This window comes from Passer domesticus, chromosome 5 (genome assembly GCF_036417665.1).
Source record: "Passer domesticus isolate bPasDom1 chromosome 5, bPasDom1.hap1, whole genome shotgun sequence".
NCBI classification, from domain to species: Eukaryota; Metazoa; Chordata; class Aves; order Passeriformes; family Passeridae; genus Passer; species Passer domesticus.
Window position 1 is genome coordinate 8,198,096 of NC_087478.1, and position 22,665 is coordinate 8,220,760.

The following is a 22,665-nucleotide window of genomic DNA, read 5'->3' on the forward strand; positions in this document are numbered from 1 at the left end:
TCATCGCTTTGTGAAGCTGTTAGCAACAGTGAACTTTTATTCCAGAGTGTGTGTTTATACCATGTTTATCAGAATAATTTAAATAACTGTGTTTTAGGGAGCTGCATCCAACTCTTAATTTTTGCTGCTGCAAAAACACAAGGCTGGCAAGGCACACCGAAGTAATGAATTCATTGCCTCAGTCCATGATATCAGAGCTTCTTTCTTCCAGTAAGCTGTGATATTACACAGACAAAATCCTTCTTTGTGTGTAGTGCCTCTAGATTTGTTCCATGGTGTGTAGTAGAGATTTCATAGCAATACAGAATCATTTATGTTGTAAAAGATCTCTAAGACCATCAAGTCCTGAGTGAGGAACAGCATCCAGGAACCTTCACCCTTAAGGGAAAAGAGAGTTATGTTGTGTGTTCTCCTGCTTGCCATCCCCTCTGTTGCAGTGGTATGTGCAAATTCTGTAGCTGGCACCCTGAGTTTCACACAAGGACTAAAGAATAAGAGAAGAGCTAAAGGTGACCTGCTTAAATAGCTGCTTGCAGGTGGAGGCCCATGAGACTCTGTACCATATTGAATGGCATTTTTGCTACCTATAATGTTTCTGCTAGTGATAGAAACTGTGGAAAGTAGCACATGACCACATGTTTTAGGCAATTTGATCCTTTCTCAGATGGTGAAACTGGGCTTTTCTGTCTCATCAGAAATATGGTTTCCCTCTCATGTATACTGCTTGGGAATGATAAAAAAATGTTTTAAAGTAGTGAGGCACTATAATTGATGAGAAACATGAGCAAATACATTATTTGCATGATTCCTTCTCCTCTGTGTGAGAAGGGCCCGTTGTATACAGTAATTACCCTAGAAACTTCTAATATCAAAGGAGCTGGGAAACCTAGTTATGGCTCTTGAAATACCATCAGGGCTCAGGCAAAGCTCACCACTGATTTTAGATGAACACTTGCCCCTTGAAATTGGTGGTAATTCATAAGTCTGTGTTACACCATTTACACACCTCTGTGGCTAATTCATTGGATACATATGTACTGCCAATACCTGTGCTCTGTAATTTAAACCATTACCAAAAGCATTAGCTGCATTAAGAACTTGATAGATGTATGCTTAAAGATAATTATGCATTTACTGTGTTTTAATAATTCTGATTATTGTTTTCTGTCAGCAGACTTGATGTGTTAAACTATTTTAGCAGTATTTGTCATTATTCTGGCAAATCATTGCTGTAAATGACTCACTGGGTCCCATGAAATTGAAATGCTTTTTTTTTCATTCTGATAGGTTTTTATCCTTCAGTATTCAGCTGTGTGTAAACCGAATGTGAAGCCATTAGAATCATGGGCTCAGTGATAGCTTGACTCACAGCAATGTGGAGAAGAATGAAAATAATCAGCTATGCATGTTAATTGCAAAACATTATTAGTGGTATTTCTGCCTTTTTACATGGAAGTTTAAAATATTGGAGCAATTCCTATGTTAGAATAACCTATTATGTTTATTTTATGACCTTTGTCTTATTTTAATTGTAATTGCCTTTTTTTTTTTTTTTCAGATCAGTGAATGGCTCTGTTTAAACTGCCAGATGCAAAGAACCTTAGGAGGTGACCTAGCACCAGGTCTTGGTCCTGGGCCACAGCCACTTGCACCCAAACAGAAGACACCCATTCCACCTTCAGCTAAACCATCTCCCCAGCCACAGTCTGTTCAAAAGAAAGATGTAACTCCAAAACCTGATCCTTCACAGTCAGCAGATTCAAAAAAACCTCCTCCACAAAAAAAGCAAACACCCTTGCCTGGGTCTCCTCCTGTAAAATCAAAACAACCCCGTGCGGAACCCACTGACATCTCCCAGCAAATTGATGCCACTCCAAAATCTGATCAGGTCAAGCCAACACAGGCTGAAGATAAGCAAAAACAATCCAGTGTACAGAAGCCCACAGCAGACTCTGTATCTACCTCTGTAGCACCAGAGCAGAAGCAGGATTTGACAGGCCCCAGACCACCAACTCAACAAAAAGTGACAGACTCCCCAAAGCCTGAGCTTGCTAAGCCATCCCAGGACACACATCCAGCAGGGGATAAACCAGATTCCAAACCTGTTCCACAAGTGTCCCGGCAGAAGTCAGATCCCAAGCTTGCGTCTCAGCCTGGGGCTAGACCAGATGCTAAAGCTCAAAAGCCTGTTGAGCCAACGCAAACAAAAGATGATCCTAAAAAGTTACCAACAAAACCAGCCCCAAAGCCTGATACAAAACCAGCTCCCAAGGGCCCACAGGCAGGGGCAGGACCCAAGGCAGTGCCAGCACAGCCGGCACCTCAGCCCCAGCCACCTCAGAAAACCCCAGAGCAATCAAGGCGGTTCAGCCTTAACCTGGGAGGCATCACTGATGCCCCTAAGCCTCAGCCTACCACACCACAAGAAACAGTTACTGGGAAACTGTTTGGATTTGGAGCTTCATTCTTCAGCCAGGCCTCAAATTTAATTTCCACAGCAGGTCAGACAGGGTCTCAGCCGTCGGGCCCCCCTCCGCCTGGTCCTGCAGCGAAGCAGCCCCAGCCTCCAGCACAGCCTCCAGCCCCTCAAGCAGCCCCCAAAGAGGCTGCTCAGGCTCAGCCTCTTCCAAAAGCTGTTCCTGTTAAAAAAGAAGCCAAGCCTCTTACAACTGAAAAATCAGAGCCATCAAAAGTGGATAGTGTTTTAACTAAAGGATCTGATTTAGAAAAGAAACCTGGTTTGGCTAAAGAGAGCAAGCCTCAGGCTGCTGAAGCTAAGAAACCTGATGGGCTGTCGGAACCAGAGAAAGCTAGGCAACCTGAAATGTCTTGTCCCCTTTGTAAAACTGGACTAAATATTGGTTCAAAGGATCCCCCCAACTTTAATACCTGTACCGAGTGCAAGAAAGTTGTGTGCAATCTCTGTGGATTTAACCCAATGCCACACATAGCTGAGGTAAGGTGATGGAGTCTGTATTTACCCTGTATTCCTACCTACAGGTTCCCTGTGCTGTGGAGACATAAATAGCTGGTTTTTAGCTATTGAATTGTTAAGAAATTTTATTGAACATTTCATCATCTGAAGTCTTTTAAAATTAAGTGTTTTTGTTGTATGAAACTTTGTCACTTCTCAGATAGTACTGATGAATTTCTGAACTAAGGAGTCTGGTAGAGGTGGTTGCTAGTGCTTTGAGACATAACAGATGTGGTTATGAACTCCTTTGAAACTGGTGCTGCTATGGCACAGCAAACTACTGTACTTTCAGTCTGTTACAAGCTTTTTCTTATACTTCAGTGTTGTCTCTGAATATGTGCTTCTTTAACCAGTGCCTCTGATTCAAAAAGCTATTGAATGAAGGAATGTGTTAATGCTTAGCTATTGCATTTCCCTCCTGTTAATACATGATAAATTTATTCTATTAACCTCATTCTGCCTCTGGAGTCTTTGCATATGCTGATGCTTTCATTAGGATGGTTGAAGTTTGAGTGATACCTGTGTGGTGAAAGATGTAATTTTTTGGCAAGAACAATACAAGGCTCACAAAGTTACTTAATTCATTAAAGACTCACTTTGAAAGTGCTTTTTGTGTGAGTGCATGAGACAGCTGCTCATATTTAAAAGAATTGCACAACTTATTTTCAACAGTTTATTCCATATTGCATGTTTTGAACTGCTTCCTTTCTCTGGGTAAGTTTTTTTTGACAAGGGGATTTGAAACTTTACAATAGTTTAACCGAAAGATGGAGGCACATCATATATGCCCTATGAATTTGGCAAGTTTAATTCAACAGAAGCAGACCAACTAAAAATACTTGTGAGCAATTGAAATGTTAAGTTGGTCTGTGCAGCACATGAGAACTGTGGCAGTTGGTGTTCTGCCTTTGAAATCTGAATGAGTAAATGACAAATGACTGCTAGGGTTAAAGGATATCACATCTCTTAAGGTGAGAATAAATGTGGGATGAAATAGCATATTGCAGGGAAAATATTGCTTATGATGTTTGCATTTGCCTTTCTTTGTATGTTATGTTTGCATATGCCTTTCTTTGTGTATTATTTGCTGGAATATACTATCATTTAAGAGGTCTTTTTCCTAATACAATAAGCACGTTCTATCCAACACATGATATGTTGTCTAATGTATTTGTGGTCATTGAGGTCAGAAAGAAATGTCTGAAAATTCAGGAAGAAGATTGATCAGGGATTGAAAATTGGGAGTCAGTTAATTTTTAACATTGTTTATGCACTGAATACCATCAATCACACACACTCCCTCATTATCCAACTCTGGGAATACACACACACAATTATATGGATTTAATTGAGAAAAATGCTATGACTTTCTCCAGGGGCACTCTAGTATGTGAACACAGAGTACCATGGAAACAAGATGTGTCAGTTCTGGTGAAACATTGCTCAAATGACAGCTGCTTGAGTCTCGGTGCATGACTTGTCTTCTTCAGCATTGGCTTAGTTGTCATGGTGTAGGACTGCCTTGTGGTGTGCAGACATGTAACCTTGATTTCTTCTGGTTAAGATGAGAAGGCTGATACTCTGTTTCTGTTTATCCATCACTGTTTTTCTAGAAGATGCCCTCTGTTTCTGCTCTTTAGAATATTCAGAACTTGAATTATGAATGATTTTCCTTAGTCTGACTTCCTCATGCCTTTCTTTGTATCTCTTTTGGCACCTGCTTGAACATTCTTCTTCCTTGTCCTACACATTTCCATCTCTGTCCACATTTTCTGTCTTGCCTTCTTTTTCCACTTAGTTTTGCTGGAAAGTAGCAATGTATATTTCCTTTACAATAGGAGGTGGTTTGCTTGGCTGAGAGCATCCTGACTTTCCTTTTAATAAAGACTGGACAGACAGAACAAGGAGCTCACGGTTTCATCTCCCAATGTGCTGTGTAAATAATGTATTTATGGTCAGATAGCAATTCTGTCCCTGGATGCACAGTATGTGGTATATACTTTTTACATGACAGAGCTATGATGATGAGAAAATAGTTTATGCTCACTTGCATACTCTTTTTGTCAAACAAATTCTTCTAATGTGTTCAATACTGTCTTGGAGGTTTTATTTACTTGTCTCTTTCTTTGGAGGTTAGGAAGGAGAAATAGAAATGCTTTTTAAAATTTGTATTTCTGGTGGTTTTCTACCTAATTCTTTTATTCCTATACTGTGCATTCAGATAAAAAATGTAATTCCAGAAGGTATATACCGTCTTAGCCCCAGAAGTGATCTTTGGATGAACAAACATATTGCTTCTTAAACATAATCTTAGTTTTTCTTTGGGCCTGCAGCTGTATCGCAGTTATTGTGACAGTTGCTTATGTGTTGTCTACATTTTGTTCCCTCAGTAATGGCTGAAAATGAGTGCAGTTTTATTGACTGAGTGATGGCTGAGCTCTTGTTGCCAAAAAAGCTTGTATTAAGCTACATGATAAGGATCAGTCCAATGGAACAGGGAAACCAGTGTTTCATTGCCAAATGCAGAGGAGCATCTAAACCCCATGGGCACTTCTACCTTAAGATCTCTCAGCAGGGAATTTTTTCCAGCCAATGTGCTGCTGTACTGCAGACTGGGCTGAGAGTAATTTTAAGGGAAGAAAGTGCTTTCTTACAGTGGTAGTTGTTTTTTCTTGCCTGTATGTGACAGAAATAACTATGAAAAAATCTTTAAGCTGCTGCAAACATTCAGTCCTCTAATAACCCCTCTACTGCAGAAAATATAACTAGAGTCTTACCTAGTCAAAATCGACAATATACTATTTACTTCAGTGAAATTGTTTTGATTTGTGCAAGCAGAGAATTAGTCCAGAATACATTTTCTTAAAATGTATTTTAAGAAAAAAATGATTGTTCTTTTTCTCCCTGATTTGTTGCTACAACAGTCAAACAGTTATTTACTTAAATGGTAATTTATCCATGATGCAAACAGCCACAAATGATTAAATAAATGACACTTGATAGATTTCAGAGACCCACAGGACCATGGGAGCCCTAGTGCATTAGCAGACTCCTTATTCTGCCATTTGCTCAATGGGGAGGAGAACTGTTTACCAGCTCTGTAATTAGCTTTCCAGCTCAGGTAGTTGGAAGCAGCTCTATTTTTAGTAACAAAGCACAAGATCACAACTGCTGAAGCCAGAAATGAAATGTGTGGCAACGACCATTTTGTGCATTTAAAACTCAGTGAACTGTTCGGAATATTGAGCAGGAGCAGAGATGGTTGTCTATAACGTAATTAAGTATGTTGAGGTCAGGAATGTAGAACCTGTAATAAATTAATGCAATAATAAAATGTAAAAAAAAAAAAAGTTTAAAAGCTAAACTAAGGGAAAATAAGATCATCCAGATTTTTAGATTCTATGTGGGCAATATGGAGGATAACATCTTGATAGAATCACATTATGAACAGAAAGAGTTGAAAATATGAAGTGTGTATATGTGGCCATGCTAATAGATTTAATCTAATAGAACCACCAGGAGAACAACAGAAGCACTTTTTAGTTTGCTGATAGCTATAAAATTACGTGGAAAGGCACTGGGAAGTAAAGAATGCTCCATATGTGAAATAAATTACTGGGGCTACAGAAAGGAGAGAAAAGTTTTGAATGATGATGAAGATCAGGGAGAACTGGGGAAGGGCAGAAGAGGCATCATATCTCTGATGTGGCAAGGATTTGTTGTTTGAAAAAGATGTAATCTGTTAGAGATATGATCAGAATACATAATATAAACAATTTGAGAGTGATATTTCTTAACATATTCAGAAATCATGCTAATTCAGTTTATTACAGCGCATGTAGTCTGTATGAAATTGTTTTGCATTGGTAGATATGATGATAGGAATCTATAAAGCTTGATGGTTTCTGTCTAGTCTATATTATTATATATATTTTTTATAAATAGTTGTATAACTTGCCAAAAGAATGTACGTGTTTTTCTAACTCATTTTACCACTCCTACTTATTAGACTTAACTAAATAGTTTTTTCTTGTTCCCACAGACTATGGAGAGAAGGAAAATAAAAAAAATAAATAATGTGTTTTTAAAAGTAAGCACAGTGTCATCATTAAACTCCATATCATAACCAGGTGAAAAATTGGTACCTTGCTCTTCCAGTATGAACTTCTAGAAGTAGCAGTAAATAGCATTTTGGAACTGATATAAGCCTCTCTGGAGACGAAGGGTGCTGGCATGGTGTCATGCACCTGGGTACATCTTGAGTTTTTCTACCTCCTCCCAAAATCCTGCACAAAGGGTACTGGGTGAATGAGCACCCAGTGTAAATAATTCTGCTAGATTCTGTTTTTTCAAGTCTTCACTGATATTTTAAATGGACTGAGGGCCTGAGTAAGTGTGCCCTTATAGTCAAGCTAAAGTAGGCTTTAAAAAATAATTTAAAAAAGCCCCCAAACCTGAACTAAGTGAATCAAACCCTGCTGTTTAAATGCCCAAATATGCTTTGGACTTCTTAAAACAGTGTGCAGCAACATTAAAAAGTAATAATATATGTATGATTCTAATAAAAATCCCCAAAATAGTGTACTGCACCATCTGAGGTGACACCCATTGCCTATCTTTAATTAATTAACAGCTCTGTACTGTCATATATTTCCTGCTTGAAAAAGCTCAGACTGCTCTGCAAACTGGCAGGTTTAGCTCCTATAAGAAACTCCTATTTTCTCTCTTATGTTTGGTGATGAGTTGTTTTGGAAACAGATGGTGTCTGGGAAACACAGTGAAGAAGAACTTGCACTAAAGAGACAAGAGAAAAACAATCACTCCTTTCAGTTGCATAATTTATCTTCTCTGTTTCTTCCCTCTCCCCTTAAAGAACCTTTTAAAATTTTTATTGTAAGAAAGTGAATGCTATTACTGTTTAATAAAGTAACTAAATAATACAGAACATAAGAGGCTAACACAATGTACTCCCTAACATTTATGGAAATTTTATCCATTAAATGATAATTCTTTATAATTGAGAAAATATTAAAACTACTGCTAATTATTACTTTGAAAGATAAAATCTGGCATTGAAAAACAGAGTGCATGTTAGATGATAAAAACCCCACTGTATTTCTTGACTGTCAGAATGAAATTAATCTCACTTGTAATTAGGTATCTTGCTTTTCTTTTTAACTTATTCAATATGCATGATAGACAAAACTATTGAAATGGGAATGTTTTTCATTCATAGTGAGAATGACTCACCTCTTCCATTTTTCCTATAAAGCACATATATTGTATTGTATATATATACAGAATGGAAGGGCTAATATGGAAAGACTCTTTGATGGATGATTTAGTCAAAATTGAACACAGATAATTTTTTTTTTTTAAATTTAATGCCTGAATTTACTTTTTAAATAAGATTGAATAGCTTAAGCTTCTTCAAAAAGTTTGATTTTGATGAGGTATTTGCAGAGGTATTTAAATGCTTAATGACAGACAGATACTTGTAAGGATGTTAGGAGCTCATGTCCTTCTCTGATGCCTCAGCTAAACCTGTTCCAAAAAAACCAGCTTTGACCTGATGATTTTACAGAGGCCTGAACTTCTGTCTTCTGCACATGGCTTGAGCAGTTCCTTTTGAGCAGTGTCTAGCTTCTCTTTAAACCCTTTTGAAGTCCAGACATGGAAACCTCTTGTGGGGTCTGATTTTGCTGTGTCTTTGAGAAGAGTTCAACCAGAGGCAGTACTTCTTGACATTAAGCATGCCAGCTACAACTTCTTTAATAATTTATAGCAATAATAAAGCCTGCTTATGGTCAAGTGTGATGTGGTGATGGTTTGCCAAGTTTATTTCTTCTTCAGTGGTATTCTATGGAAAATGCTGACTTGCAAATAGACCTGTGACTTCAGGATTCTCATCCTCATCTCAGGCCTGTTGCTGCCATGGTACCACCAAGCCTCTTGTCTCCCAATTTTCTCCAAGACCCCAATTCTGCACTCACGTTTCAACAAAATGAACCACTGCATCCAGATAACCCATTCAGTAGATGTCCTCTGATGGTTTTGTTTGAATTCCCCATCAGTGTAGAGAGAAATGAAAAGCTCCTTACTTTCTCACAACTTTCTCTGAACAGGTGTCTTGCAGTTCAGTGGGGCTGCTTGGTCCAGAGCAAATTATACACCTATGCAGTTTCATTTTTTGGCAGTCAGGTTTTGATGGTTATTTCTTAATATGATCTTGGGATGATATTTGAAAGCAAAGCATCTGAGATCTCTGTGGGTATTAGTCAAGGCATGAGTTACAAGACTGCATTCTTGTTGATTTTCCTTTTCAGTATTTATGACCATAAACTTAGGTTTTGTTTTTTCCCCTGAAATTAAATTCAAGGCGTGAAGATTGGTCTCATTGCTCAAAGTAATAGTGTGACCTTTGGAAGGACTATTACCATGATTAATTGCCTGCTATTTGTTTCCTTTATTCTAGTCTCGAAAAGTTTCCAAATTACTGCTCTGAACAAAGAACTCCGGTTGAAACCAGCAATGAGATATAGACATAAAGCCATGTAAGGCCAGATGGCTTTTATTAATGTTGGTAATGGCCACTGATGGTGTGAAATCCAAAGGGATGTCTACAGCAGCACTGCTGCTGGCATGCACAGCTCCTGTCTATCTGGCTATTTTTCATCCACTTGGAATTAATTTGCAATGAGTTATTTACTTATATACATTTATTCTATCTTAGATGCCTTTGCATTTTTGAAAGAAAAAATGCTTAGGTGAGTGATTAATGCAGAGCTTTCAGTGCTGATTTTTATGTGTGGTTTATTTTTCTCCTGGTCAGATAGTTTATAGATTAGTGTATTGAGACAGTCAAGCTGGAGTCACAAATGTATAACAGATTATCAGGAAAATTACTGACCTGGCCTTGAGCCAGGTAATTTGCTTCTCCATTACTTCATTAGAAATTTGGTTGGTCTCCCATTATTGAATGAGGAAGAAGTCTTTTGAAAGCTAAGCTGGTATCAACTTTTTGAATTTTTCTACTCAACTTTATAACAGTAATTTAAAGAGAATTTATTGATATAAAGGTATTTCATGTTTTTCTTTTCTATTATAGCATAATACATTTTTTGTTCATGCTTTGAGAAACAAAAATGCTTACTTTAGAGGCTTTAAATGTTGCTGTGAGTTTTAGTTAATGTCAATATAAGACCCAGTGATTCACTGCCAGATTTTCTTAAGCAAACAGACAAAATCTACTGTATGTTAAGTGCCTTAATTTTTTTTGTTTTTTGGTGCCCAGGTAAGACATTATATGCTATCTGATCGCATTGACACTGTCATAAGTTTTGGTGTTCTGATAGATTCCCTAACAGAGGGGAGCTTCAAAAGAATTTTTTTTAATATCCCAGGAATATGAAGAGCTGATGCTTTTCCAAGGAAAAATGCTATCATAACATTTTGAAACATATCAGAGGATTTTAAATGTCTGAAACCAGGATATTTTTCCCTGAATATTTGTCACTGTGATTGACTGTAGTAGGATGGATAGATATTGTAGTATTCTGAGAAGACAATATACTGTTAATATTTGCATACATTTTGTGGTCTCATTTATTGAAAAGCAAGGCTATTTATGTTAAAGAAGTTAAGTTCCAATTCCTGCATATGTAAAAAATGTCATGTCATATTTCTGCTGACCAAAAGCCAAATGTTGTCACACCACAAGAGCATGTAAGTAAAGAAAGGTCAATGTTTCATGCACAAAAAACCCCTGTAATATCCTTTGTTTGCCACTGGTGTGGGGTGATTTTAAACTTAATGGGATAGCATGAGCATAATCAAAGTAATTTTGCAAGTAATTTTAACTGTTTGCAAGAAGTGTGGCCAGCTGTAAAAATAAAAATTTAGATGTAAAGGAAAAGATGAAATAAGCAAGAGAGGGAATTTACCTGATATCTGTTTGTATTCTACTGATTAATATTTCCCTATGAGTAATGAAAAGATTCTGTCATTTAAAGAGACAGTGGTCAGTAATTTTTTTTTTATTTTGCTGAAATACATATAGTTCAGTGGACCAGAATGACAACAAATGTGACTTTAGATTGAATGTTATATATCTATTAAATTGATTTCTGCAGTATTACTAAGAGTAAGGATGGAGGCTGGGGGGAACCTAAGCCATTTTATAGTAGTGGAAAGGCGATTAGATTCATGCCAGTAAGCTGCTGGAGATGCTGTCCAGCAGCATTTGAAACAGGAGGTCGCAGAATGATGTTGAAGAGAGGGATTAGCTGCTGCTGAACTATTCTGGATGAATTTTGCACAAAATGCTGTTGAACTGGGGGGAAAGAGGGAAAATACATATTTTTGCATCACTAGAAAAACAGAATGTAAGAGCTTGTAGGTTGTGTTAGACCAGAACACTCACAGAGAAGAATGATGAGGTGTATTAGTTTTCCATCTGTGTTTTGGAGGTTAATGAAATTACTCTGACAGTGAGGTAACTTAGGCTTCTAAGGACAAGACTGAAAGACCATCTGGTGGTCTTCTGTTTTTAGTATTTCTAGGTTGGTAAATTTCTTTGTTGTTGTTGTTGGGTTTTATTTTTGTTTTTCCTCTTTTTTTTTCCTTTGCAAACCGCCTTCACATTGGAAACGGTCCAGCTGTCATATGCAGAGATTAGAAATTGAACATATGAAATCTTGTCCTTATGCATACTATTTTGATGCATGTATTTACTTTTTCAGTTACTTTTTGTAGTTACCTTAATAATTGTGCTAAAGACTGCTGATGTGTTTATAATATTTTAGTTTTTTGGAGGGATTCTGACCACTTTCCTGGCATCCAAAAAGAGTATACTGTTGTGATTTTTTTCTTTGGTTTTGCAATGTCATTACCATAATTGCTGAAGATGTTGACATAACTCTGATCCTCATCATTATTTGTCAATACAAATATCTGATTTTGTTTTTGAAGTGCCATTTTGTATCTTCTCTTTTATATAAGTAGAAAAACATAGATTTCTTTCTGATTCCTTACAAACTCTTAGCTATTGTTCAGGATACTAGTTAGTAACTATAGTTTGGAACATTTAAAGCAGGATATTATGTTCTTTACTGTCTAGGTAAGCTGTCAGGTATGCTTGTTGCTCACCCTTCCCCAAACCAACACACCAACTCTTAAATGTCTGCAAAAATGTTATTTACCCACAGCTATTCAATGACAATTTTCACTGAAACATTGAACTTTGACGTAGTACAAGAGAAGCATCCTGGGCACATACCCAACTTCAGATGCTCTCTTCTTGCATTTGAATTACAGTAGGAAAAAGACTGGAATGTTTGAAATACCTGTTATTTCTTAAATATTTTTGTTTTGCAATATGCACTAATTTTTTTTTTTCTCAAATGTCAATCTGACACTGAAAATTGGCTAAAACAGTAAAGTTTAAACATATTCTACCTTCTGGCTCTTGTTTTTGGTATTTCATAGGCGAATTTTCTATTTTATTTTTTTTTAATAAAAAAATAAAGTCAGAGGTGGACATTGGATTAAAACTTCAGCACTATCTGTAAAAGTATTTGGATTTTTGTAAAGTTTAACTTGACCTATGGAAAGGGAAAAACTCAGAAAAAACTGAACCCTGCTTAGATTTTTTGTTTTTTAAGCGCAATGTATTTTCTACTTAATGTGGCTCAAGGTTGATGTCGACATTTGTAAGACTGAAAAAGTGTAGACTTTGTACTGATTACAGAGCAAGTTAAACAGGACTATCTCTTTCATGGGTTTCTCTACGTGCACCTTTGTGCTGATCCACAATGCACTTCTGTTTTTTCCTGACAGTTGTAGCAAGAACACTTGTAATGTGCTGTGCAGTGAATTTTTAAAGTCATGTGCCCAGTATATCTGGGACCCAATTACACTGTTATGCCAGACCTCTAAAGAGGAAGAGAACTACTGTTTTTCTTCCATATCACCTATCAGCAGAAGGATCTCCTGATCAAAACATGATCTCTCATTTGATTTGGCATCCTTTTAAATACTTCAGCTGTGCTGCTTTTTCTCAAGACCTGTAAGAATTGTGTTAACTGCTCTGCCACCCTTCAAATGACAAATTTGGCCAATGTATTTTTCATAAGGTGCAATGAATGCACATTTTAGCTAAAGGAACTTATGTTTAAATACATAATGTTTTATAATTAGTTACAGACATAATTAGAGATGTCAGTGCAATTCATATTCTTCCCTCCCCTTGTTTTCTTCTCTATGCTATTGGTAACTGGAGTCAAGAAAGGTTCAGCTTTAATAAGGTGAGTTGGCCTGTTCTAGGTGTTGGTCTAAGGTGCGATGCACTTTCCCTCATGAGTTCCTTAAGCTGATTTAGCTCATTTAAGTTTGGTCCTTGTTATCTTTCCAGGATAAAATGAAGATATATGTGATGCTGTAAGGATAGGTATGTCTTTAGTACCTGGAAAGGTCAAGGTGAAACTTCCTCTACCTACAAATCAGAGTAGATCATCCTGTCCAAATCCCTGCTTGAAGCAGGGTCAGTTGAAGCAGGTTTCTTGGGGCCAGTTAGGTTTTGATTGGCTCCAGACTCACACTTCACAGCCTCTTTAGACAACCATTGGCCACCTTCCTTTTTTTCAAGTATTTTCTTAAAGTAATATTTATTTGAAGGATTTGAATTCAAATGAACTTAAATGAGTGAATTAAATGCTTAGTATTTGAATTTATGTTAATTTGACTTTTTTTTCTGTTCATTGGATACCATTGAGCAGACTGTCTTTCTCTTTTTTCACTCTACCCTCAGCTATTTGCACACGTTGAGGCAACCTTCCTCAGCCTTCTCTTTAGGCTCCTTTTTCTTCCCATCTCCAGCTCTCTCAGCTTCTCCTTATACTATTGATGCTTCAGACCCTTAATCATCTTCATGACCCTTTACTGGACTTGCTCCAGTACTTCCATGTCTCTATTTTACTGGGAAGCCAAGAACTAGACAAAGACCTCTTCCAGCAGTACAGAGTACAGGGGAATAATCACCTCCTAGACGTGCTAGCTATGCTCCTTACCAAGACAACCCAGGATGCTGGAAGTATTTAAGCATGACTTTTGCTTAATGCCTCCCCTTATTTTCATACCGTGCTCAAGGGCACAGAATATATGTGTGGTGTTTTCCAGCACCATGGCAGCAGGGTGAAGTGAGGCACTTTGCTGTAAACACAACTTATAAATATTATTGAAAGTTATGGAGTGCAGAGGAAGGAATCAGTCCATGATCAGTCCCTGCTAAGGAATACTAGCTTTAAACTGGCCCTTAGTCACTGTACATCAGTGAACTTCACACAGACAGAGGTTCTATAAAGTGCAAATTTTGGATTACTGTGATATATCTACAAAATATGTCCTAGCAGATCTTCTCCATGGCAGGTATGTATTGACTTCTCCAAGTTATATTAACAGGTTCAACAGCAAAAGGTATAGATACTGTTTTGGAGGAAAAGAATAGTTAGGACAGAAGCCAAGCTAAAATGTCATAGGATGTACTGAGTGTTGAACTTTCAACCTGATCTATATGTCTGGAATATTTATATTTGAATCAGTTTAGATAAATGTCACTTTCCACTGTCTCCTCGTCCTAAATCAACTTCCTTTCTATACATGCTGAAAGAGTTGTTATTTGTATATAAAATTGTTATTTTCTTCTATTAACTATGGGTCTCCTTTGTCTTGTCATCTTTTACATTAATGATTTTGATTTTTTAAGTGTTTCCTTTTGCTCCAGACAGTGGAGGAGAAAAAAAAAATCAGGGTTAATGGGTTAACTTCAATATTTAGTAACTGGTTTTCCAGGTGCAGAACTTCTGTTGTAGCATCTTGAATCAGTGGATGCATTTTGTAAAGTGTAAGGCTTTAAAAACACCCTGTAATTTACAGAGCTTTGAAGCCTGCTGGAATGGAAATTTGTTCAGTAATGATCTATTTTCTGAACCTCTATGCATGTGAAAACAGTTAATCCCTATGTTCCAATAGGATTTATTAGGTGTTTCATGCTCTCTAAATTTTGTTTGGATGACTTGTCCATATAGAACTAATAATTCTCTACAAGTACATAATCTATATTTCTTAGTCTTAACTTGCTATTCAAAAAAAGTAGTCATTTTTCTTTTAGGTTCAGAGACATGACATCAGAAATGATGTGTTATCACTAGAATGAAATTATACTAGAGCAGATATTATAAATTCATTATTAGTAGCAAATAATTGTTGATATATTATAATTATAACAGGAATCAGGGTGAAATGTTTGGGTTTCCATCAGCATGCAGGGTATAATTTTCAGAGCATGTCAAGAAAAATTTACTCTAATTTTGTTTCTGAGTCTGAAGCTGTGACAGTGATTGCATTTCTTGGATGGCTTTTTCCCCTCTGTTTGCCTTATTCCAGTTCACATGCTCTGTCCTTATGACTTGGATTAATTCTGTATGCATTGCAGGGTATTAATATCCCTTTTAATTTGTTTTCTAGTGCCTACATAGACTGTATAAAAAGTGACTTCATAGTCTGTGAGAAATCACTGAACAATGGACTGAAAAGCATTTAGTTCCTTTCAGTACTAAAGTTTGCATATCTGTAGTAGAAAACAGGAGAAATCAAGGTGTCCTTGCAATGGCAATTCAGTTTCCTGTGCACAGGTTCCTCTCTTTATGCATTGGAAACTTATTTATGCAACTCAGTAGATTAACACAGTTTTAAGAGGTCATACTTTGAATTTCTAAGTACAAAATATGTACTTGCTGATAAAATAGGGTCAGCTGCTGGTTAGAAACTAGTCATTCCCCTGGCACACCTTCTAAGGCCTTTCACATTTTTGAATATACCTTATGTGTATGGTTTCTGTTCACATAAAATATTTATTTCTGCTGACAAGTCTCATCTGATGTTTCCTTGGCATCACTTATTTCTCTGCACTTGACTTCAAGTCTGCTGTACTAAATCTGTCTGAGAAGAGATACAAGTTGAAATTTGTGTTTGTAAAACTACCACTGCTATGGTATCATTCTCTTCTGTCCAACTTTTATTTTCAGACATTTAAAGTAGTCATTGCCTGTTTTTCACTTGCTTGTGAAGTTAAATGTGTGACTGTCATATTTAACTACCAAAAAGTAAGATCCATTTTTAAAACATTAAGATAAATGAAACAAGGCAAGTGGAAAGAAGGTGCTGACAGAAAGACAATGATTTGCAAGTTAATGCAATAAAAACTAATAAGTCCAGTTAACAAAAGTGTATCTCCTTGCAGTTATATTCCTTATATCTCCTAAACGTACCAAACCAGAAGCCATTCTGCTTCAGCATGGCAGAATATGGCAGATGGAATTATTTATATGCAAGTATTAAAAAGAAGGGCTCTACATTATCTCCGTCATGATTTAGTTTTGGGCTTCAGTCCCTATGCTGTCTATTATTAGCATCATAAAACATAATGGAAGTATTTTGGGATTTAAATGCATAGATTCATGCCGGATTTCACTTCCTTATGTATCTGCAGATGGTGTGTATATTTTTGCATATTGGATTTTATGGTGGTTAGAATACATTTGATGGGGTAAATGCAGGGAAGTGCAAGGATTCATTGCAAGTGATTCATTCAAAGACTTATATGTATCTTTTGTAAGCCATTTGGTTTCCAATAAAGACTCTGAATCATTATCTTAGTTTATCGCTACTTCTTTTTAACTTTGATGAAACTTCATTCCTTGTTCAGTCAAAAAGGCTGGGAGTCTGATCTATTAAATGCCTGGATGCTTGATGTTGAAATGTGTATGTATACATGAGCAGAATAAAATCAAGTAAGACTTGTGCAGACCTTGTAGTGCAAAGAAAGAGAATACAGGAGGTCCATTTTCTAAGGATTTTGATTTGAACCCCATGTGAGCACTCCAGTGTAATTCTAAGTGAGTCAAGTGAAAGCGGTGTATGTTTGAATTATGCACAACCTGCAAATATAAAGACAGAAAATCATGGAGGTTCAGTCACAAGAATGTATTTCAATGATCAGTTACAGATTGATCAATTCAATTAATCAGGTTTTTTTTTTCCACCTGGTCTCAGTGAGTTTAAAAGCTATGAAGTTCCCAAACTCAATTCTTGAGGACAGGCTTTCCTTGCTATCTTTGAAGTAATTATAAAAACTATTCAGTTTTTAAAATTACTTCACACAGGAAGCTACTAAAAGGGAAAGAGAAGTCTATAAGTACTGTATGGAGGGTGCTATCCAGGAGAATTGCCTTAACTCTTGCAGTGGTGTTCATTCTTTATCGCAAGTGGAAAATTTGTGGAACCAACAGTTTGCAAAGTAGACAGAAGTGTTTACTTATGGAGTGTGTATGAATGGAAAGGAAAGGTACAGCACAAGTAATTTCTTTTCCATTTGTTCATGAAAAGGAGATGTCCTTTTCCTGTGCTGGAGTTCCACAGCACCTACTCTTGTGACAAGCTGTCTGTCAGCATAGTCCTGTCGAGCTGACTGAAGTAATGTGGAAGGGAGATAACAGAAGGAGTTACAAGACAGTGATGTCTTTTAGATGAAAAGAGTTTCAAAATTAATCAAATAGGTAACATAAATGTCATTTTCCTTGATTTATTTCTCAAGAATTGATGGAAATTACTCTGATTTCAGACAGCCTGGCATTGCTCAATCAACATCATGTAACAACTGTTCAAATCAATAGAGGTATGTTTCTTGGTTTTAGCAGAGTCTTGTTTGGCAGGATGTGACTGAAATAAGTCAGCCTTAAGAAGCAGAACTAAATACCAGATTCAGTGCTTGCTTTCTGTTTCTGTATATTTTCATAGTGGCATTTAGGATTTTAGAACTTCATCTTCTAAAGTGATTAGCTAAGTGAGAAACTTTGGCTCTCATTAGTAGTTATTTCCAGATATATTCAAATATATGGCGCTAGAACCCTAAACATTACTTCACCAGGCTTAGATGGATTTTCAGGAAATATCAGAAACTTACAGTTCAAGCCTTAGTCTTGCAAGTAAAGAGCTTTCACATGAGTAATCTGATAAGTAAGCCTTCAGGTTATGGGTAGGGTACTGCTGTGTCCCACTCCTTTGAAGGAGTGACTTATTCTATGAGAAGCTCATTTGATTGAACTTTTCAAAAAGAAAGAGAAAGCTTCTTAAGAAAATAGGTGACAAATTTTGTTCTTCCTGAGTAAAACCATGATGATGTATGAAATCTTTTAAGAAGGTGACTAATGTGGTACAATCACCTAAAGTGATGCATGCTGGTTTTTCATGGTACTGCTGTTTCTTTGTGTGTAGATGTAGAAGTTTTGAAAAAATATGTAATTGGTTTGTGATTAGTAACTTTAGTCACATCCCCATAATTGCTACGGTGAAATTCAGAAAATGTGTCCTAGGCAGTTTTAAATGATTCCTCAGTACTTTTTAAGTCTTGTCTTAGGCTTTTCTAAATGGGAAATTATTTGAGGAGAGGGGGAGTTGTTTTTTAAGACAACAGAGCATGTTTGATATAAGCAAATATATTTAAAAATGTTTTTAGTGTATGCATATTATTTCAAAGAGGAGAAAAATATTAGAATTTGAAGGAGAAATTTGGAGGAATGGGGTCTTGAAGCAATACTACATTTAAAGAGCATACTGAAGGCATAAATTTAGAAGTTGTATTTGAAGACAGCCTGTGTCTCTATAGATTGCTGAACCTGAATAAATCAACAAGATGACCAAGAGTCTGAGTCAGTGCTAATATACATTGATCATTTGTACTTCCATTTGCATTAGTGGTGATGCTACTGAATCCTTTGCTGTCAATTCTGCCAGCAGCCAACATGACCAGGCTCTGTAAATAAGGATGTTGAGGGCAACAGCAAGACCTCATTGCTGAGATGTGCACTGCAACAGCACCTGAACAGGGCAAGCAGAACAGCTGGGACATGGGATGGTAGACAGCGAACACAAACATTTAAATTGCAGGCACAGAATGGCTGAGTTTAGAAGGTACATCTGTAGGTTATCTAGTCCAACCTTCTGTTCAAACTTTGGTCCACAAACTACACCATGTTGCTCAGGACTTTGATATCTAGTTTTGAAAGCCTCCATGAACAAAAGCTGCATGAAATCTGTGGACAACATGTTCCAATCCTTCAAAGTCCATGGGGTGAAAAAAGGTCTCCATATATTCAGTTTAAACCTCAGTCTGCAGTTTCTTGTCCTCTCAGTGGGCATCACTTTGAAGTGCCTGGCTCTGTCTTCTCAATAGTCTCCTCTTTTGGTTTCTGTTAGTTTCCTGAAAAGCAGACTTCCACATGCTGAACAAGCCTCTTTCCCTCATATTCTCCTTACAAGGGAGTTTTTCTAGCCTCTAACCATCTTTATTGCCTTTTACTGAGTTTTCTGCAGCTTGTTACTCTTTTTTTTTTGTATGGGAGAATGATACAGGATGCAGTGTGTTACATGCAGTCTAATAACTAAAAGGCCCACATCTACTGCTATGGGCCTTTTAAAACAGCCCAAGGTGCTCAGATGTTCTTTATAGCAAATGTGCCATATCCACCATGTTTAGCAGTGGGCCCATGTTTTTGTTGTCTAGACCTTTCCTTGCATATTTAGCACAGAAACTATTCTTGTTGCCCTTGATGTCCCTTGCCAGTTTCAATCCTAGCTAAGCTTTGCTTTTCCTAGACAGATGGTTGTGCAGTGTTTCTAAATTCCTTCTTTGTAGCCTAATTAGAATGCTAGTTCTGGAGTAGAGGCAAGGGTCAGAGGTTCAAGCATCCAGTCCCATGTGTGTAGCTGGTTGCTTGAATGAAATAATCTTTTTGTAAACACTATATGCAGGAATATTTTGGAAGACAGCTAGCAAGTGCAAAGTACTCAGAAATATGTCCTTTACAGTGCTGTTTGTGGTTTAATGTTTACATATATTAATGCAAATCTTTTTTGACAGTCTCCTGGTACAGGCATAGACTGTGCCTGTTATGGAAGTTTATATTTCTGATAGCCATAAGAAACCATCTCAGCTTCTCAGAGATGATAAAGCTATTGCCACAGTGAGTCAAATGTACTTGAAAGTTAATGCAGTTGTCCATCTAAACTTTATGATAATGTCTTGTTCTTTTGCACTGAGCTACTTGGCATCATTTTATCTGTCACATTTAATAAAGATATATTCATCTTCAACTTTATTTCATATAGGAATTGCCAAACTTAGCGTATCAACACATCACATTGTATCTTTGCTATGAGATTGGGTTGGTTTACCATAGCTAAGAGTTTGTCCTTCAATATTAAAAATAGTTAGTGTGAGTTGTGTTTATCACTGCTCATAACAATACTTATTTTCCTATTATAATGTATGATTAAAATTCTGACAGGTGTTCCAAGGGTGCCTTGACAGAGGTGTTACTGCCTGTTACTATTTTAAATGACTGCTTATTTGCATTTGTTCTTTCATTAGCACTAATAGATGATGACATAGCATAGTGGGGGAAAAAATTAAAGCAATGTTGTGAAAGAGACTGTTTTAATGTAGTAAACACGAAATTATCTTGACAAGCCAAAGAGACTCTCTAGCTCCTTTTTAAGAAAGGGAAAAAAGACGAAAACACATTTCTTCTTTAAACCTTAATACCTTGATATTTAGTGAATATTTAATTGTTGTGTAAGGTGAAGAAGGAAACAATTCTTTCCTACTGGTCTGTAGGAATAGTTTGAATAGAAGTTTCTATTTCTTTGTGGATTGAACTTATATTTTTATTTTGAGATTTAAGTTGCAGTCTTGGGGGTCAGGTTTTGTGTAACAAACAGAAGTAGTGACATCTGTGGTCTTTTCTCTAAAACTCTGTGACCAGTCCAACTCCCCTTGGCTGAAGCTACTGAGTCAGAGTAGGAATGAAATGTTTGGTCAGGCTCAAAAGTTGAGTGTCTTCCCCTGCGCCAGGGCACAGCCAAGCACCATAATGCCACTTTTGCTACAGCTCAGCCGGAGGAAGGGCACAAGCTGAAGGCATATTTCCCACCAAATATGGTCCCAGGATTAGATTTCCAAATTGACTTAGCAACTGTTGGCCATCCTTCACTTCTAAAAGGTAAGACCACCCTGAATACTTATGGGTATCAGACACTGAGAAGTTAGTCAGCAGGTATGACAAGGTATCTCAAATCTGTGTCCGCCCGGTTAGTTTCCCTGTTGTGTCATCAGATATTTTTTCCTTATGCAAAAAGAGGGTTATTAGAATTATCCTAGAAAAGATATGTAACATTTCATGTGAACCTCTGAGCTGCTAAAGTCAGACAGCAGATTATAGCCCATCATTTGCTCTCATTTAATCAGTAGGAATCTGAAGTAGCTTCACTGACAAAGTAGAATTTTCCTCATGTACACCAGTGTATCTGAGAATGGAATTCAGCTTTAAATCATTGAAGCTATGTTTTTCATCCAAGTGGATGTCTGTAGCCTTAGTAACTCATAACATTAGCTGTAGGTGGACTTGAACTGGGTTTTTAGAACTCTTGATTCTAAAACTGACCATCTCTGGGCAATGTTTTTCATTTTCTCTATCCAGTCATTGACTGGTCTGCCAGCTCTGTTTGCTTTCCATTCTGCTCAGAACAATCCTAGATGTGGTTTTTAAATGATACTGAAATATAAATTCTGAGAACAGCTTTTAAAATAGGAATTATTAAACACCAGAAAGTCTCCATCTGCTTGTATATCAGCATACAGAATATTTGCTGCCCAATGCCTTGTGTTCAGTAAAGAGAACATTTTTGATTGTTACCATACATTCTGCTCTGACCCAACTAGGAATGTAAACATCAGAAATTATTAGGCATCTGCCTTTGGGAGATTACTACCTTTATTTTGTAGAGCCAAGACATCTGTAGATTTTCTGAAAGCTTTATTTTAGAATTCCATCATGTGTGTTTATCGAAAGTGAATATGCAGATCAGTTTTGTTTGTTTATTCCCATTGTCGTATACTATAATGCTTTTGCATAAAGAGGTTCTGTACAATAAATAGCTTGCTGCCAAAGAAAAAGCATGATCTTATGCTCAAAAAGATGCGTTTATATTAGTTAAAAATTACTGTGCTGTAAACATGAATTCTAGCACACTCTCTGGGACAGGAAGTAGTGGGCATATGAATCCTAGATTAGCCAGAATTCTGGTGTGCTGTAATGCCATAGTGATGGACAGAAAGGCAAAGAAGTCTTTGGCAATTTATTCTTGTTTTACAAAAAACATATGTTTTTGTGACTGTGCTTCAAAAATAGTCTGATATGTTGGAAGGGTTCCCAAGGAGCTTTTACAATTACTTTATATGTAAACAAAGAGAAGACCTCCAGAAATAGAGAAAAAGGTGTTTTCTGTCTGTTTTCACGAGGAAGAGTTTAAGATCAGCTTTTGTAAGATTCTGTGAGTGTCCATTGAACATAAATAGCACAGAGCTCTTGAGGTAAACAATTCTCATTGCAAAGTGAACATAGTCAATTTTAGACAATCAGAAGAGGTGCAGGATTGAGCACAGCTGGTTATTGCAACAAAGTACTGAGAATTGGTGATAATATGCTATTTATCAGTTTTATGACATGAGGAAATACTATCAGAAATGCCATGGAAATAAAGTTAAAATGAGATGCAGTTTATGTAATAGAAGCTGT

General features: G+C 36.8%; 1 protein-coding gene across 10 annotated transcripts in view; it reads left to right on the forward strand.

Annotated features, from left to right (window-relative positions):
• Positions 1-22,665, forward strand: part of PCLO (piccolo presynaptic cytomatrix protein) — a 322,004-nt gene that overhangs the window by 17,640 nt on the left and 281,699 nt on the right. For all 10 annotated transcript variants that reach the window (XM_064421874.1, XM_064421873.1, XM_064421865.1 and 7 more), the window contains exon 3: positions 1,559-2,956. In XM_064421874.1, coding sequence (XP_064277944.1) covers positions 1,559-2,956 — 1,398 coding nt within the window. The remainder of the gene's footprint in view (positions 1-1,558; positions 2,957-22,665) is intronic.